The sequence below is a fragment of the Ips typographus genome, linkage group LG4 (assembly GCF_016097725.1).
Source record: "Ips typographus isolate SLU linkage group LG4, UJ_Ityp_2.0, whole genome shotgun sequence".
Classification (NCBI taxonomy): Eukaryota; Metazoa; Arthropoda; class Insecta; order Coleoptera; family Curculionidae; genus Ips; species Ips typographus.
The window spans coordinates 13,208,824-13,227,702 of record NC_138425.1 but is presented as its reverse complement, the minus strand read 5'-3'; the positions used below and the strand labels follow the sequence as shown (position 1 = coordinate 13,227,702).

At 40.4% G+C, this 18,879-nt stretch overlaps 1 protein-coding gene across 3 annotated transcripts in view; it reads right to left on the bottom strand.

Annotated features, from left to right (window-relative positions):
- Nucleotides 1–476: 476 nt before the first annotated feature.
- The window catches only part of tnc (tenectin), a 36,225-nt gene continuing 17,822 nt past the window's right edge, over nucleotides 477–18,879 (bottom strand). For 2 of the 3 annotated variants that reach the window (XM_081979134.1, XM_081979133.1), the window contains 7 exons: nucleotides 15,486–15,581; nucleotides 9,960–10,016; nucleotides 9,659–9,868; nucleotides 9,350–9,601; nucleotides 2,295–9,288; nucleotides 1,879–2,238; nucleotides 477–1,815 (listed from right to left, as the gene is read on the bottom strand). In XM_081979134.1, the coding sequence (XP_081835260.1) occupies nucleotides 1,713–1,815; nucleotides 1,879–2,238; nucleotides 2,295–9,288; nucleotides 9,350–9,601; nucleotides 9,659–9,868; nucleotides 9,960–10,016; nucleotides 15,486–15,573 (8,064 nt within the window). In that variant the 5' untranslated portion in view covers nucleotides 15,574–15,581 and the 3' untranslated portion in view covers nucleotides 477–1,712. The remainder of the gene's footprint in view (nucleotides 1,816–1,878; nucleotides 2,239–2,294; nucleotides 9,289–9,349; nucleotides 9,602–9,658; nucleotides 9,869–9,959; nucleotides 10,017–15,485; nucleotides 15,582–18,879) is intronic. The other variant, XM_081979135.1, reaches the window with a different exon arrangement.

The window sequence follows — 18,879 nt, the reverse complement described above, 5'->3', positions numbered from 1 at the left end:
TTTGGCATTTGATTATTCACTCATGTCACTTCCATGTAGTGTTAGTACTTTTTTAGTTTTCTGTTCTTCTACCATTTGTCAATGGCTAACACACTGATTGGCCGTTTTGAATCGCGTGTCTTTTGTTATTCAAATAATACCCAATAACAAACACTAATTTTTTTTAAGTAGGCTGTGAGTTTAATATTTTTCCTGTCATTTAAAATCAAAATGGATGCCAAAGTGAGGCGATAATTTAGGCTGCAAATTTAAGCATAAAATCAGTATATTGAGCATGTAGTGGTTGATATTGATTAAACAAATCGATTATTTATCTATTCACTAAATAGGTGTATTATAGTGAGGACGTGAGTATGGCGAGTATTGGTGATTTGCAAGCTTAACTAGGTTCCAGAGAGGAGAGTAATGGGGACACTATAGGTATGTTATCTTTTAAATCATTTTCTTTTGGGGGAAGTAGGTTAATAACTACTATAATCATTTACATAATTTATTATTGATAAATATTACATATTCTACTTAATTCTACATATTGAGCATCCGATAATATACAAAAACCAGTCCGGGCGTTCAAGCGACAGAAATCCAATTTCATATGCACTTAAGTAATTACTTATAAGCTAGTATTGAAACAAATTGACTGTAAAGTTAAAAGTTTTCTGACGGTCAAACAACCCAGACATGTGTCGGGATACGCAACACTGATGACGGTCGTCTCAACGAGATCTAACCAGGATAAGTTCAACCGGCTAGGTCCCTGAAAGTACCCTTCAAAACAATAAGATTATTTCTAGCCCGAGAATTAGATTATTTAATCGGCTTATAAAAAAAACGACACTCCAAAAGTCTAAATATACATTTACAAAAAGTGTAAAAAATTTATTCAGTCAAGTCGTAATCGTTAATATCTTATGCGTAGGCTGAGTATACTTTAGGATTACTTAAATCGACCCCCTGTATCGAAATTTGAAAATTGTGGAGGAAATCGGCTATGAGAATGTACCCTTATTTGACTTTTTACGTGATAGTTGAGATCGACGTAGAAAAAACCTGATGAAAGAACTGAATAACAATCCAAAAAGACGTTTTCTATTGTTAATGGTTTTGCAGCTTAAAACTAATCCTATTTAAACTGTACAATTTATACAATGTATCCCAGTTAAAATGTATCAAAATACTTTCAGTTAAGATTACAATCTTAACAGGAAAACCTCTCAGCTTTCCCAATGACTATGTTTTTATGTAAAATCTTTAAGTAACAAAAAGCAGTGTGTATACTATTTTAAGTGGGTCACCCTGTATTAAGTACCTACCACTGACCGACGATATTTTGTGAAAAAACAACGTAATATTTCAATTGTTTGATGTGTAAGTAGGGTAAATTCCTCGAGCGCCATCCACCTCATTCTCTTATAAAAAAAAAATCCCCAAACTAGCGTGTACGCTACCCTCCACAAAAGATGTCCGCCTAGCCCTTAAAGCCCAATTTAACCGTTACTGACTAGAAAATCATCTCTTGCGTAGGTCTTCTAACGTAGAAAGGCACACTTATAAACCTACATAATTGTTCTGTTTTTGGCACCCCAGAATGCGTTGTATAACCGCGGTGTCGGCTATACTCTTATCTTCAATTAATATAAAATGTCCTTTTTATCACTTTGCACGGTCGTGCAGTTTATGTCACTATTTTACACGGCAATAGATTCAGCTTCTCATCTTCTTCTTCGTAACGCTGCGGCGGCGATCATTTGTCTGAGCATCGGTTCCGGACTGCAAGGCTTCGGATCACATTTCATTTGACCGTCACCACCGCATCTAAAATAACGTAAATATCGATCAATAAACATCAGATAACATTAAAATGAACTAATAACTTACTCGCAATGGAGACAAGGTCCGCTAGTCGACTTAATGGTTTCTCCAACACTGTACGCTTTTCCTGATATCTGACAACCAGTTTTCTTAGCTCGGCCCTTGTATGCATGTGACAAGAAGTGAGGTGGTAACGTAGTGGTGGTCGTTGTCGTACTGGTTGTTACATTCACAGCGACCGCCATGGACACTGGACATTCATAACGTGGACAACAGAATCCTCTGATTGGTTCCTCATGGCATCTGGGTATGGGTGGTGGACAACTCTGTTGCAGACATATGATGTCGCTTCTGAAGCAGAAGCAGAAATCGCACGGGTCGTCCCTTGGGATTTGCTGGGCTGACACGTAGACTTTTCCACCATATCTAGAATTTGATTATTAAATTTACAGATACTTATGATCATATTACGAAGAAAATACCTGCAAGTGCCGGGTCCGAAAGCATTGGGTTCTTCATAGTCTTCAATTGGTGTTTCATAATCTGCTTCGGTGACTTGTTCTCCAGGTATATGCGAGGGAGGTAGTTCACTGCTTGTTGTGGCTGGCAAGACTGTTGTCGGCTCAGAAACCGGTGCGGAAGTCGACAGTTCTCCTGGTACGTGCTTCCGGGTGGTGGTTTCAACTTCCGGTCCTGATGTAAAGAGTTCCCCAGTTCGAATTGGTACGGACACGTTTTCTGCTGATTCGGGAGTCGCCAAGGTGGTAAGTTCTGGCACAGTAACTGCGGGTACAGCTTCATCAGGCCGTCTAGTTTCTTCAACAGCTGGTGTTTCAGTAGCTGGAGTTTCTCCTTCAGGTAAGATTTCTCCTGCGGCTGGTTTCTCAGTAGCTTGGGGTTCTCGTTCTGGAATGCTAGGAGTAGACACTTCATCTTCTTCAGGAGCACCAGTTTTCTCACTTTCACTAATAGATTTCTCAGTGATACCCGTTTTGTCTGTTTCCTTTTGTTCTTCTTCAGCTGGCACAGTAGTTTTCTTGCTCTCATCGTATTCACCACTGGGTGTTTCTTCGGGTTGAGCCGGAGAGGTACCCTTCAATTCTTCCTCAGGTGCTGACGTTGTTGGTGACTGTTGACTGATTTCCGTTGGGCCTTCTTTTTGCTCTTCAGGAACACCAGTAGGCTGTTCAGGCAAAGCAACTTCTATTTCAGGTAATTTAGTCTCAGACTCCGGCGATTGTTCTGGTAGAGCGGTTTCAACTTCAGGTAATCTTTCAGTAGTTTCTTCAGTCACTCCTAGTTCTGGTATAACAGTTACAACTTCAGGTAATCTCTTAGTGGTTACAATTTCTTCAGGTGGTCTTGTTACACCTTCTTCTGGTTTAACAGTTTCGAGTTCAGGCGACCTGGTTGCAACTTCTTCAGTAACTTCTTCTTCTGGTATAGTAGTTTGAACTTCAGGTGAGCTTTCTGTAACAACTTTCTCAGGTTCTTTTGTCAGACCTTCCTCTGGTTTAGCAGGTTCAATTTCAGATAGTCCTACAGTAGTTACTTCTCCTTCTGGCGTGAGTTCAGTTTGAACTTCAGCTAATCTTTCTGTGGTTACAGCTTCTTCAAGCCCCTTCGTTACACTTTCAGGTTCAATAAGATCAAGTTCAGGTAATTTTGCGGTAGTTGCTTTTTCTTCTGACGTAATTTCTGGAATACCTGTTTGAACTTCGGGTAACTTTTCTGTGGTCACAGCTTCCTCAAGCCCCTTCGTTACTACTTCAGGTTGAGGTAACCTTTGGGTAGTTACTTCTCTTTCTGGGATACCAGTTTGAACCTCCGTTAATCCTTCTGTTGTTACTGCTTCTTCAAGACTTTCCGTCACATCTTCAGGTCCAGGTAACTTCTCTGTAGTGGCAACTTCCTCAGGCTGTATCGGCAGACTTTCTTCTGGTTCAGCAGGTTCAAGTTCAGGGAATTTCTCTGTAGCCACTTCTCCTTCTGGTGTAATGCTAGTTTGAACTTCAGGTAATCTTTCTGTGGTCACACCTTCCTCTGGTTTAATAACTTCAGGTTCTGGTAACCGTTCCACAATAGCAACTTCATCTTTTGTTACACCTTCTTCTGGTTTGACAGTTTCAAGTTCAGGTGACCTGGTTGCAACTTCTTCAGTAACTCCTTCTTGCGTGATATCTGGTGTGGCAGTTGGAACTTCAGGTAATCTTTCTGTGGCAGCAACTTCCTCCGGCTCTTTCGTTAGACCTTCTTCTGGTTTTGCAGATCCAAGTTCAGGCAATCTCTCGGTAGTCACTTGTGCTTCTGGGGTGATTTCTGGTATACTAGTTTGAACTTCAGCGGTTACAACTTCTTCAAGAGCTTTTGTTACTCCTTCCGGTAAGACGGTTTGTGCTTCAGACACCACTTCTGTCGTCACTTCTTGAGGCTCTTTAGTAGCTCCTTCTTCAGGTACGGCCGGCAATATTTCTGGTATGGCAGTTTGAACTCCAGGTAACGATTCAGTAGTCACCACTTCTTGAGGCACTTTTGTTAATCCTTCTTCTGATACGGCCGGTGCTTCACTTTCACCTTCCTCACTAGGCACTGTGACTTCTTTTTCTGGTACTGATGTAACTTCACCTTCTACTGGCGTGACCTCAGTGACTTCCTCACCCTTCGGTACTTTCTCTGGTACTGCAGGTGAGATTTCTCCTTCCAGCTCTGGTACTTCAGTTTCTACAGCGGTTGGAACTTCGGTAGTTTCAATAGCTTTCACTGTTGCAGGTTGTTCGGGTGCTTTTTCAGTTTCAGCTTCTTCTGTTGGTTCAACACGTGGAAGTTCAGTGATTCCTCCTTCAGTAACAGTTTCCTTTTCAGGTACTTCTGGGACAGTCACTGGTGCTTCTTGAGCTCTTTCAGTGGTTACAGATTCTGCTGGTTTTGAAGGTTCAGTAATAGGTTGCGCTGGTTCAGCAGTCCCGCTTGTCACTGAGATTATATCTTGGTCAGGCTGTTCTGGAACAATAGTTTGTGGTTCTTCAGTGATGTTTTCACTTGGTACTACAGCAGGAATACTTTCTTCTTTAGTTGGTAATTCAGTGGATGCTTCAACTGGTTCCTGCATAGTAACATGCGACTCTGATTCGATTGGTTTACGAGTGGGGAACACTTCATCTGGCATAGTAACATGTTCCACTGGTTCTTCGGTAATTGGTGTTACTGTAGTGACTGTAGTTTCCTTGGCTGGTTCTTCTTCAGATCTTAGCGGAGGTTCAGTTACTTCTGTAGTTTCTTCTACTGGTTTCTCCTTCTCAGAAATTTCTGGAGCTTGTGGAAGATCCTTGTACCCGTCTTTAGAAGGTTCTTCAGGAACTGTAGTTCCTGTGGTTTCTTCTGTAGAAATTTCAGATATTCTTGGGATTGTTGTTACTCCCTCTTCAGTGGTTTTTACCTTTTTATCTTTTTCTTCCGCCTCAGTTACTAATTCCGGCTCTGATTCAGGTTGCTGAGTGGGTACTTCTGGAGCTGTAGTTTCACCTTCAATGACTTCTGGTTGTATTGTCACCTCAGAAGATACTTCTGGAACTCTTTCAGTTTGTTGAAGTTCCGTTACCAACTCGGGGGTTTCGACTTCAGATTTTTCACTGTCAGTGCTAACTTCGCCTTCTTTTTCCTTTGGTGTAATAGTTGTGATCTCTGTACTTTCAACTTCCGGTTGAGGTTGTTCTGTTGTCAGGACTTCTTCGGTTCCAGAAATTTCTTTTTTGGGTGTTGTAGCTTCTTCAGATGGTTGCACCAATTCAGGAACGACTTGTTCAGTTGCAGCAGGTTCGGAAACTGGTCCAGCAGTTGTAAAGAGTGTTTCTATTTCAGGAGCTTCGGAAGCCGTGACTTCTTCTTCTTTGATGGGTGAAACAGTTGGTACTTCCGTTCCTTCTTCTACAGAAGAAGATGTGGTTACCTTCTTTTCTTCGACGATTGGAGTTTCAGTTATTTCTTTTTCTTCATCTTTAGACCGAGTGATTCCTTCAACTGATGGAGTTGCGGTTATTTCCTCCTCTCCTTCTGCTGCCTTTGGCGTAGTTATTTCTTTGACTCTGCTTACTGGGACTTCAGTAACCTTTTCTTCTTCTAACAATGCAGAGGTTGTAATTTCTGGTTCACCTTCTAGAGATGGAGACTGGGTGACCTTTTCTTCTTCTGGTTTTTCAGCTAGTTCAGTAACAGCTTCTGGAGATTGGCCGGTAGGAGCTTCAGTCTTCACAACAATTTCCGGTTCAGCACGTGTAGTTACTTCTTGCTCAATAGTTGGTTGTTCAGTAGCTTTAACTGAAGGTTCTCCAGTTGGTGCAGATGTTTCAGTAAGGACTTCTGGTGCTTTAGTCAACTCTTCTTCAGCTGATTTAGTAGCGGTGGCTTCTTCAACCGATACTGGTGTAGTGGTTATAGTGTGACTCTGAGCTTCCAATGGGGTAGTTTCAGTTCCTGCGCAACTGTAGTTTGGACAACAGCTTTCTGGACTGCTAAATATAGGCAAACAGTTTTGCAGTTCAGGCGGAGGTGGGGTACATTCGATAGATTCACATCTCAAAATTGAGCTGATGCATCTGCAGGAAGTTTGACAATGATTAATAGGAGGAACAGCACTGTTGTTTTTGTAAGTTTGTCCGTCAACCAAACAGCTACCCTCTCCTGGAATTTCGCGTTCTGGTAGTGTGGTTTGTTCTGGGTATTCGGTGGTTTCTGACAGTTTGGCTTCAGTTGTTTCTTCTGATGCTGGTTGTTCTGGAAGCCGGTCAGTGGAACTAGGAATTTCCACCGAAGTGGTAGCTTCAGGTCTTGCAGCTTCAGTGGTAACTTCAGCTTCTGGCAAGCCTTCTTCTTTTCTAGTGGCCACTTCTTGAGGTGAAACTGTCGCCTCAGGTGTTGGTGATTCTGTGGCACCGCTACCTTCATGAGGTTCTTCAAGCCCAGATCCTTCTGCCTCAGTGATAGCTTCAGTAGATCGATCACCGGAGCTCTCTTCTGTTTGTACTGTTTGAGGAACTTTAAGTCCTGGTTCTGTTCCGCTTTCAGGAATTTCATTAGTTTCTTCCGTTTGTTCTTCAGGTATTTTGTTGCTTTCAGTAGTACCTTCTGCCACAGATGGTTCACCGCTTCCTTCAGTAGTTTCTGAGGGTTGTTCCTCAGGTATTGAAGGAATGACACTTGGAGCACATTCAGCTTCAGACGTGCAGACTTCGGGAACAATAGCTTTTTCAGTGATAGGTTGAGCACTGGTGCCTTCTTCCGCTTTAGCAGTGACCTCTTCTTGTGGTTTAACAGTTTCAGTAACTTCTTCTTCCACTTTAGGCCCAGTTGGCTCGACCTCATCATGCTCAATTTCGTTTTCTTCTTCTCTTGGGAGTTCTGTTGTAACAGCAGTTTTACCTTCTTCGACAGGTTTAGTGACTTCAGACTCTGGTTCCGGTTTGGTTGGGGTTTGAGGCAGTTCCGGTTCTGCTGTTTGAACACTTGCAGGACTGGTAGGTTGCTCAGTTTCACCAGCTGGAATTTCAGTTCTTTCTTCCTCTGGTTTTCTTTCACTAGGTAAGGTGGTTTGTGGTTGCACAGCTTCAGTGGCGGTTGCAGGTGTTGGTTCTTCTTTCGGACTTTCAGTGCCGTAGGCAATTTCTGATACGTGATCCATTGATTCAGGGATTTCAGTTTTTCTGGTGGGTATTTCAGTGATGATAACAATTTCTTCACTTTCGGTTGTAGTTGGTGCTTCGACAGGCACCTCTTCGGTGGGTTGCACTTCAATAGCAGCTGGTTCTTCGGTTGAAATTTCTTTTTTGGGTTGTTCAGTTTGTGGCGTTTCTGGCAAACTAGTAACTGGAACCGGTTCTTGTTTTTCCGGTTCTTCTTCGGGTTGTCCAGTGGCTTTGGCCGGTTCTTCAGTAGTTTCACCCTCAGCGGTAATTTCTGTTGGTTGAGCTGGAACTCTAACACATCCTTCTTCACCACAGTGTTCTGGAATAATGACTTCCTCAGTAACAGCTGGCTGAATTTCTTCTGGTGCGGATGGGCTAGTTTCAATTCCTGTGGCTTCTGTAGCTTCACTTTCAGCGAAAGGAGCAACTGTAGTTTCTTCGCTAACTGGAATCTTAGTGGCCTCGGACGGTATTTCTGTTTCAGCTTCAGGTTGCTCAGGTTCAGATACTGATGGCACAGTTGTAAGTTCCACAATGGTTGGGGTGGTTTCAGGAATTTCTTTTTCGCTTTCAGGACGAGCCGTTTCAATTTCTGCTGGTTTTTCAGATTCCTCAGAAACTACTTCAGGTTTTTCCTTTTCAGAAATTACAGGAGTTACACCAGATTTGTCACTTTCTGGTAGTTCAGTAGATGGTTCTACAGCGGCTGAGATCGTTGGCGCTGCCGTTTCCGTCTCTTCTCCTTCCAATGCAGTGACTTTAGTTACAGGTTCTTCTGTTTGCACTTCTTCAGCTTGAGTTGTTGCTTCAACTTCTTCCGGCAGTGATTTTTCAGTGCTGGAGCCTGTGACTGCGGTAGTTATAGCTTCTACAGCTTCAGTTACTCTGGAAGTGATTGCTTCGATGGCTTCTGTTACTCTGGCTGTGAAAGATTCTACTGGGCTCTCGGTTGTTTTGGATGGTACCTCTTCTTCTTCAGTTGGCAGAGATTCTGGTGAGGCTGGTTCTTCGGGTGTAACTGCTGTGACTATGGTTACTGGCTCTTGTTCAGTAGTTTGGACTTCTGGAAGTATTTTAGTTACAGCTTCTTCAGGTTTAGATAGTTCTGTGGTCTCTTGAATCTCTGTGGGTTTAGTAGCTTCAGGTTCTGTGGGTTTTTCTGTGACGTGAGCTGCTGGTTGTGGTGTTTCAGGCGCAAGTTTGGTAAATTCTTCTATGACTTGCGGAGTTACAGTTTCTTCTTCCTCTGGAGCTTTCTCAGTTGGTTTTTCACCTTCTTCGATTTGTTGTGCTTGTGTGGTTGCTTCTTCCTCTACAGATTTAGTAACGGTCTCAGGAGATTCTGGAACTTCAGGCAAACGTTCTTCCAGTGTTACTTGAGCGGTAGTTAAAGGTTGTTCTGTTCCGGGAGTTTCAGTTTCTTTTAGTGCAGGTTGTGTAGTTGGTTCGGTTTCGTAGGACACTGAAGATAGCGTGGTGAGTTCTTCTTCGATCACTCCAGCGCAGTCGTAGGTGTCTGGACAGCATTGTCCTTCACGAACTGGCAACGCAGTACAGTTTACTTTGTCGAGAGGTGTAGGGCCGCATTCTTGGACTGCACACACGATATCACCACGCATGCAATAACATTTTTCACAAGGAAGATCCTTCTTGACCAGTTCTCCATTGTTGTAAATTTCTCCATTGAATTGGCAATGGATTTCTGGTTGCAAAGTTGTAGTAGGCGCCTCTGTGGTTGTGGTGGTTGATGTAGTGGTAATTTGTGGGGTTGTAGGTCCTTCGATGTAGTCAGGATGTACTGAAAAAATAATTATAAATTAGCATGTGTTGGGGTGGATTTGGGGTTGTACTGTACTTACCACAATTATATCTGACTGGACAACAGACACCTTCTTGGAATACCGGTCTGCAATCTTCCACGTTGAGGGTACATTCCTGCATGACGCAGGCCGTTTTGTTTCGAATACAGTAGCACAGCTCGCAAGGATTTTCTGGATTGGAGGGTACTCTGGCACCATCGGAGTAGAACAAACCGTCAATTGAACATCCATACTCGTTTAGATGACCCAACGCCGTTGAAGGGGCTGTTGAGGTGACTAGTTGGACTGGAACTAGAGTTAGTCAGGTTATAGCTAGAGAGAGAGTGTTGCGTGGTGTGTACGAATTACCTTCAGGGCAGGTTATAATTGGGCAACATTGGTCGGCGCGTTTTTCCACTTTGCAGTTTGCTCCTATCGCTTTGGTAAAAGGGCAAACTCTGAGGTAGCACATCAGCATACGGTTGTGGCACGTGCAGTTTAGACATGGTTCGTTGGTAATTATTCGATCGCCTTCGTCGTAGTGTTGGAAATTGTAGTAGCAACCGGTTGCATCGGCAACTAAAATTAGGCATAAGTTGTTTTACTTCGCAGAAAATAAACAAACAAATGTGTATCATACTTTAATAAATTATGTTAATAGTGAGCTTACCTGGATAGTATTCAATCTCGGTGCTTTGATCGACAGTCCCTTCGGCATTTGCAGGGGCTGTAATAAAATAAGCGTTACAAGTATTGGCAAAGGCAATAAAAGAAGGGGTCGTAAAAGTATGATTATGATCGTTAAAAACGCCGCATCTCGTTAAAAAGTAATAACCGATGGTTAAGTGTATATTTACAATTTAACTCAACATCACATCAAATTTCCAATAAACCCACCGCGAAGAACGGTACCTCAAAATACTTGCGGAACGTAAATACTAAAAGCTTGTCGGTTTGAATTTCGAATTCCTGCTATATGAAATATGTTTATCTTTCTGTGCGTAACTCTTTTGGGCAAACATTTTTAGTGCTTCCTGTAAGAGAGGTTAGATCATTAGTGCAAGAAAATATCCGGGTGTTTTCGGTCTGGTGGAATATAATATCCGCCGATGCATATTGTAACTCCTCCGCTTTAAATTCACAGTTAGATTTAATGGACAATTAATAAAACTAAATATGCAAAATTCTACTGGGTGTGCACCTCTCGCGGTCATAAAATACCCCACATAGAGTAGATATCAGCAGGTGGCAATTCGTTTATTGCGGCAAAAGATGATTGAATCTTAATCTTTTTTTTTCCGATTACCCTTTGATGGGACTAGGTTCAGGAAATCGCCATTTGTTTTATTGATGATTGCTCTGCCCAAGATATGCAGTCGAAGGCCGTAATTATGATGCGTTTTCTTAAACGGTAATACTAACGATCGAAATCTAGCGTTTCTAGAGTATAACTACTTTTAATTTGTCTTGCGCGTATTCTAATTATTGATAACGATCGCCAATTTGAGGCTGTTTGTAGTTTGCATGCAAGGAGCCTTTAAACTGGCATAAAGTTAATATCGAAGACACGTTCGCTTCCACCTGGTCGTGCTGAAGAATTCATGGGAACGCATCTTAAACATTAGATAATTATTACAATTAGCTATCTGCTAATGAACATTTTTAATTGTTACTTTCTTTAGAATGTTAATGAATTGAATCGTAATACGTATAATTTTATCGGGATTGATGTTTATTTAATTTATTCAGATGTATTAATAGCGGCGGTACCGTATTAATTGGGAAGAAAAACCATTGCCGTTTGCTCTTGATATCTTGCTTGCATAGTTCGCGTACCGGTTCGTTATTAGATAACAAACGGCTACATTTGCAATTAAATTAATCCTATTATAATTAGTTATGTGCTTTTAGTCGTTTTGGACGCATATAGGTTACTAGCAGTCGAGGATATTTCATTGACTCTTCTGAGAAATTAGTTTGATGCCAGGTAAAAGGAAATCCAATTTGAATTTGCCTTTGGGGACGGGCAGATCGTAAAAACTCTCATTAGACTCACTCCAGATATATTAAACGAATTAGTAACTTTATAGTGCAGGTCATAAAACCTTTTCATTACGTAACTGGATGTGACAGTTACACTATTTTGAAAGTTTAGTATGTGTGTAAATGAGGTAGTTTAGACGCAAATTGAAGTTGTTTTGGTTTTACAATTTTTACATACAATATGCATGAAAAGGGTTACTTATTGCAAAATAATGAATTTCTTGAGATTTCCGATGGATGATTTTGTTATAAGCAGAAAATCAAACAATTTTTCGCATACATATTTTAAGTCCATATGTTAAAATGTTGTCGTCTGGGTGGTCACATCCTATTTTACCCTTGAAATGAATTGATTTATAACCGTTGGATTAGCATGCAAATCGATGCACTTAGCGGTAATGCGGAGCTCAAAATGGAGCGAAGCGCGATTTAATGGCCGGGCGGAAAAAATCCTAAAATGCAAATTAATCAGGATTTACCGGAAAATTTGCAAATTGTCCGCGTTAGCTAGAAGATTAATTTTGTTTGGCATTTATTTTTAATGTGTTTACTTTTAGAGGTTTTTAAAAGTTCCATTAAAGAAATACTAATTTTTTTTTAAATTTGCTTTGCTGAGACTAGGATGTCAGTTAAGGGTAATAATCTAAAACAAATTGTGCAAACATTGAGTACAGTTAGGTCCACAACTGGAAACGCGTTTAGTGTCATCATTGTTCATTGCACACCATTACCAATTAGTAAATAAACACTAAAACGGGTCTTCTCGGTAAAGTATCAGCGGCCATCTGGCCAAAGTGCATTCCTTGAGTTTTTTGAACTTTTTCCCATCATTCGAATGTCTCGTTGGTTTAGGCAAAGCAACAAACGGTGGCGCTTTAGTTTTTGTTGCAATTCTCGGGCATTATCTTGATGGACGGTAGTTGAATCGAAGCATCGATTAACGGTCAAAGAATTTGATAGAATCATCGACGATTAACGACTCCTTTATTTGCCGGCATGAGAAATTGCATCTGGACAAATTGCTGAATGAAATATAGTATTATGTTTCAAACTTAATCTGTTTTCTTATTAAAGCTGTTGAGGGGTTATAAATTAAGTCTGTCGGTTAGCGAATTAATATTCTTGACTTAGACAGGTGTATTTCCTTTGCTTTATTAGGAATTAACGAGATTGATTCGCGTATTTTCTTTTGCATTCTTCGAATACATTTCAGGGACGGTGTATCGGCAACGACATGGTCAATGTCGGATTGACCTCCGCCAATGGCGCTAACCAAACAGTCTAGTCGCTTGACCTCCCATCCTGTCTCCCACGCCGCTTGTCCGATCTTGCAGGACCACACCGTCGTTCTTCTTTTTTTTTCTATTTTTTTCCCGCCATCTTTATTATACAGTCTGTCCGCACAATGGACGACCGCACAATCTAATGTATAATTTTTATCCGCCTTGATATGATCTGCGAGAAGACCATCGTACGCGCAGCTCTGATTTACATAATACGCCACGCATGTAATGCAGTGTACCTTATAAATAAGCGGATATATGTACGCCATGGCTGACCGTATGAAAGAGGATGGTGCTTTAGATCATTCGATAAGAAGCAAATATTTGCGAAAGCCACCACAGAGTTGTAGGAAGTATTATACGAGTTACTAAAGTTACATATATCGCTGGGAGAGGTACCACACCACGGTGATTAACTTGATCGTGGAATAATCAATTTTATTAGGCGGCGGCGTTTAATGGGTACCAAGGTATATTAAAAAGGAATCGCTTCTATTAGATAAGAGCTTAACGGAAAGCTGCCACACCATGTCTTGTGATTGATCGCTTTGGAGGTAAGAACCTTAGTTGTTTTGCCACAATATTCTTGGTGCTCAACTTTACATGGGAAAAGTAAACGTTTGGAGTATTCTCAGTCATGCGGGCAGCTTAATGTTCAGTGATTTCAATCAATTCTCAATGATTTGGAAGGAATTATTCAGTCACCAGTTGTAATCTAGTATGCCTGTTCCAAACTATTTCCTTCAAATCAATCCTCTCAATCTCCACAGGTTTAATAATGTATTCTTATCAAGTAGATGTACTTCTGGAGTGTGGGTGTGTTAATTCATTGTTTTTGTCGTTGATGCCATCACAACTACTAAAGTACTACTATAATATTGTTTGGCCTTTATAAAGATTCTGAAGGTTCAAGCCCACTTAATTTGAGTATTCAAAATTGGTCGAAAGAATATCAGACAGTTTACAAGTCGTTACTTTTTTTTAAATTAAAATATTCACGCTCCACGGATTTTCTCAATTGTTGAGCGTTCGTTATTAAGAAGTTAGATTGGTCCTATTGACCTAAAATGCGGACCGAATCGCGGCAAAACTGTAACACTGTAACTATATGCCTTCTCTCTATATACTTGATTTAACGGTGATCGAGAAATGCGGGAAAAACTAGTTCTTCCTATATGACCAACCGACTCTGTAATAAGCGAGCGACCAGCTCCTTTTCCACTTGGTGTCGTCATAAATTTTCGAAAACAATCCCGCTTTCCGCGTTCACATCAAGTCAGATTAAGAAGAATTACGATATGTATACGGGGATCGTGATTATGTACCGGCATTTACAGTTATCTGCTTTACCTGCCGATAACATGTTATGCATTTCACGACTCAGACTAGTTCCTGAGACGGCAGCAGCGGCTGTTTTCTTTTCGACATTTTATCTGTGCCATAAGGTTGTGACAAGTATCGGAGCCGAGTTGTCCGGATAGGTCGTTAGCAGAAAAGAGAGTTTTTCACTAGATCAAAGTTTTATATTAGTTGTTTCCTTGAGTGAGCCTAATACTGATAATGATAGTTGACATTTTCTGCTGAGAATGTCGATACCGCCCAGCTCTACCACTAACAACCTGTAGGTTGTAAAATCGCATCGATCGCAAATCAATAAATCGTCTAGTCGACAAAAAGGCCCCGGGTCATTTTAGCAGGATCTATTTCGAACTTCCGATATCTCGGGATTAGATCTCGTGACTTACTTACTCACTCCCATGACCGACCACGACGGTTTCTGGATTTCTATGTTTGTACTAGACAATCGGGCTGCCCTAGGCCTTGTCCGTTTTGTTCTTCTATTCCTTTTGGTTTCAAACTCGCCCGTATGATTAATTTTCGCTCTAAGCCGTTTATTCAGCTCACGATTCCAGGCTTATTGTCTTTTAATCGATCTAACTAGATGTTTTATTGCTGGAAAGTAGTGAATGTTGATTTTTTTTTGTCAGTTAATATTAATGTCGCATTGCGGAAGAATGAGGACGATGTCGGATTTATGGCGTGAGGCTTTACTTGTGCTGCAACCACACTCAAGGCTTCTACTACACAAAAAACTTTAAAATGTCAACACTAGTAGAATAATTCCACCTACACTATATTAATTGGACTTTTTTGGACTGCTTTAATTGTCTCGACCTACTTTGAAAATGTCACTACAAGACGTTGTAGACGTAAATCCTTGAAGTGCTTTTAAGTGTCGTTAAACACTTTAATAAAAGTTGATGATTACTGAGATTTAAACGTTACATGCCATTTTAAATAATAATTCTACCGCTGATGCTATAATAACCCAAATACATGATAAAATTAAGTAGAACTATAGGTTACGTGGTCGGCAATCCGGTCAAAAACGAGAACAATAAGGCGAATAAAATTCCGGCGACATTCAAACGCCAAACTGGAACAATGACGCGATAAATAAGAAGCGCGCGACCTTTTAAGAGATTTTCTCCTTTTTTGACGTCTTCTTTCCGGAAAACTTTAAAGTTATAAATCCGGTACCCAAGAATAGACTCACGAATGTCAATAACAAATTCTTCGAAGAGAATCCACTGTAGATAAGTCATTCATTGATCGATGGATTCATTCATTTGACAATTTTTAAAAGAATCGCGACTGAATAATTCGTTAACCTGAGTGCGCTTCCATAATGCATTATTTATAATCTTGAATGATTTAAGTTTATGCGGGTTTAAGTGGAACGATTTGCATTTACCCAATTCGATTTTGTCGATCTAAAAAACTTGTTTCCGTTTTTTTTTCAAATATTACGTTTTTACGGGCGTTTACCCTGTATGGTGTCGTTTACAGGTAATAAAATTTTTACTTACCGGTATTTGATGGTGAAATCACTGCTAAAAATATACAGAGTGTGGCTATGGCCGGACCCGGCTCTAGTAGTTGAGTCCACGCCCTCATGGCGCGTCCTGAAACAAAATTGATTGTTTAGAAGTTTGCATTAGTTTTGTATTACTAAAAAAAAAGTACGAAAATTCAACCGAAATAGTTATTTCAGTTATCATCTGTAAAGAACAGCATGACTTCAACAAGACAGCTCTATGTCATATCCAACTCCACATTGCTCATTTCATTGATTTTCTAAGTAAGCAAGCTTGACGTTGGCAGTTGACAATTGACAGCGTCTTAAATGGCGATTTATCAGCATTAGCTTACAGTGAAAGTTTTACGTTTTATGTGCTTTCTGGACTATTAAGTCTAAATAAATCAAGAAAAAGTCTAAAGTTGACATGATAAGAGAGCTTGCAGTGTTATTTGAACGGGTGAGTTTGAATTTAATGTGTTTTGCTTATAAAACTTGCATCCTACATTATTGCTCTGACCCACTGATTTTGGCAACTAAATTCAAGCGCTCTGAATACGTTTCTGATCTTGTTCTGACCGTAGATAAAACAAAAAATCTGTGAAGCGCCAGTTACGCTAGCCTTTAGTGTGGTTTTGCTCGTTTTGACGCTCTATGGAGCCAATAGAGCGTACATGACGTCACGATCACGTAATTTGACAGTTGATCAAATTATAATTTTGTCAAATTACGTCATCATGACGTCACATTAGTTCTGGAATGGGTGCTTTGTTAACTTGATTTACATTTTTAATTAATTTTAAATTACCCCAGTAAAGTTCCCAGGGTCTTTTTAATATCAACATTTTAAGAAGACTTTCCAAACCTTTCCTCTTCACAGCTTCCAAACCTAACCTAACCTACAAAACATCCTGCCTTTTTAAACATAATTCTAACTGGATGTTTTAAAGTTTATCCCAGGGCTAGCGGCAGTGACGTAATAATTGTCGTTCCTTGTCTATTACTTGTGAACTGATCGAGACGGAATTTTGACGTCATTAACGTATGTTCTTTAACCAATCGTTAAAATTCGGGGAAATTCGGCGTTGGCGCTGTCCGCAACCAAGGATATTAAACAGGGGACGGCGTCATTGGGCACACTCGTCAGCTGGTATAATCGACATCGGGCACACTCGTCGATGCGCCGGTAGACTAGTTTATGACTGCCCGCACCAAAGTAATTTCATATCGTATTTAAGATAGGTGTTATTTTTTAAATATAATAACTAAAAAAATGCTCATGTAAACCTATGCTAACCCAGTGGCCGATTACATAAAGTATCAGTAAGGTGGTTAGGTTAGGTTAGGTTATTTTTTAACTAAAATTAAAAAAAATGCTAGGTGAACCTATGCTAACCCAGTGACCGATCACATATAGTAATCAAATAAATACTATCCTGTTCTCAACATCTCAATTTCTAATGTTTTTCTTGCAAAATAATGTATTCTATATTATTAGTTTGTTTACTTCCAAATTTTCTAAATTGGTGCAATCCAACCAAAGACGTCATCCGACTACGTTCGGTTGCGTTCGGTTTCGATTATACCTCTTGACGATTAGACCGTTTGCGCGTTTCCCTTAAACAGTACAGGATTGCTCGATCGGCCGATTTTGTTTCCCGGCGGCGAATGAATTCTGACGTCACAGTGGGCCTTCGGGTGCACAATACGCTAAATATTCGCCCGAGATGCTATGTACGAGATCATGTTCGTGAATGATCGACTGCAATCGCGCATCGCGCAAAACAATCGCGCAAACGCGAGAGACCCATGGTGACGTAAAAATCGTCACCGGCCCGAGCCGATACCGGCAAGATTGCGCTTATGGGATTAAGCACTCCTGTACTGTTTACCGTCCTTGGTCCGCAACGCCATTTTAAAAATTCATAATTTTGGTTGTTTGACGTTTGTTGACAGTTTCTAGATTTTGCGGCTGATAGATGTTTCATGTGACATACAGAGCTGCTTACCTTACTTTGTAGGTTTATCATCAAGAAAATCACACCCACAGTCCAGAATCACTACCAACACCAGCCTGCACAATTCAAATAAAGTAATTTTACTAACGACACTGATTTAATTTTTCCGCTCTTCTTTATATTTTGCATTTTACCAGCTTAACCTCACTCTTGTGAGTCTTGCCAAATCGGTAAACAATTGAAGCACTGTCAATGTCAATTGTCAGTCATTATGTTTCTGTCCTTTGCTAACATTAAACCCACACTGATGGCATGTTGCCGAATGCTCTCGTAAAAAAAGGTATTGATAGACAAAACAATTTTCTTGTACTGACACGGAGCAATACTTGTTTCATCTACCGGTAGCAAAAAACAAAAATATTCTATATTCGAACTTATAGCAAAATATCAATGGAAAACCCAAAATATCATTGGAACTAATCTCATGACGTCACCATTTATTGCGTCACTGTCACTTCGGCTGGGATAGAGAGTACTGCTTTTTGTTACTGCATAGTGACTATTCGAAAAAACCGAAACACCCACTTGTTGGTATTGGAAATTAAAACATATAAACTTGGGCGATGTGCTACATGGTGGGAGACACCAAAATGACCCTCCAATCGTTTATAAAGCAACGTCACTTAATTAAGTAAAGCCGTACTATACTCCTATTATGCAACTTCTTACTGCGGTTCACACACACACCTACCTGCAGGTTTTTATCGCGATGGTTGTACAGGACCGAATTCAGACTGGTTGTACTAAACAAAGTTTGGAAACTCGTGTCCCTAACCCGTCTGAAAATTTACCTCTTTTAAAACTGCAAACTTGAAAGTTGGATGGAAAATTTCAGAGGCTCGTTCTGATGCTGCGTTTGTGTAATGGTTAAACAATAAGTACGGTCCTGAACACAACAATAATTGTACAGTGGCGCTTTCACTAATATGTAATCGCTTAATCAGTTATACAATGTCCGTGGCCGTGACATTGGACTTGTTGTGACTCATATAAGTTGATGGCCTCATTCAATGCAGATTGATTGAGAATTCTGATTTTTTCTTCTAACCCAATACTTTAGATGATCAATTTGAAGGTTTCATTACGTATTCCTGAACAAAATATTGTTTTTTCTTTGATTAACTTATAAACTGGCAATCATAAATTTGAACTTCTTGAGTTTTGTAGACATTTTTAGAATCATCAAAAACATCGGGTACATGTCAACCTTGCTCCAGTTTACTGGTCGCAGAGGTCATTGCAAGCCACCCAGAGATGAACAACCTGTTTAAAATGCGATCTGCGGTTTCGGAACCAAACCACCACGACCGGGTGGCTCAAAAAACAAACTCTTTGCCAGTGGTTCGTCGTTTTGGTTTCTTTTTATTAATTTGCGGTTGCATCGAT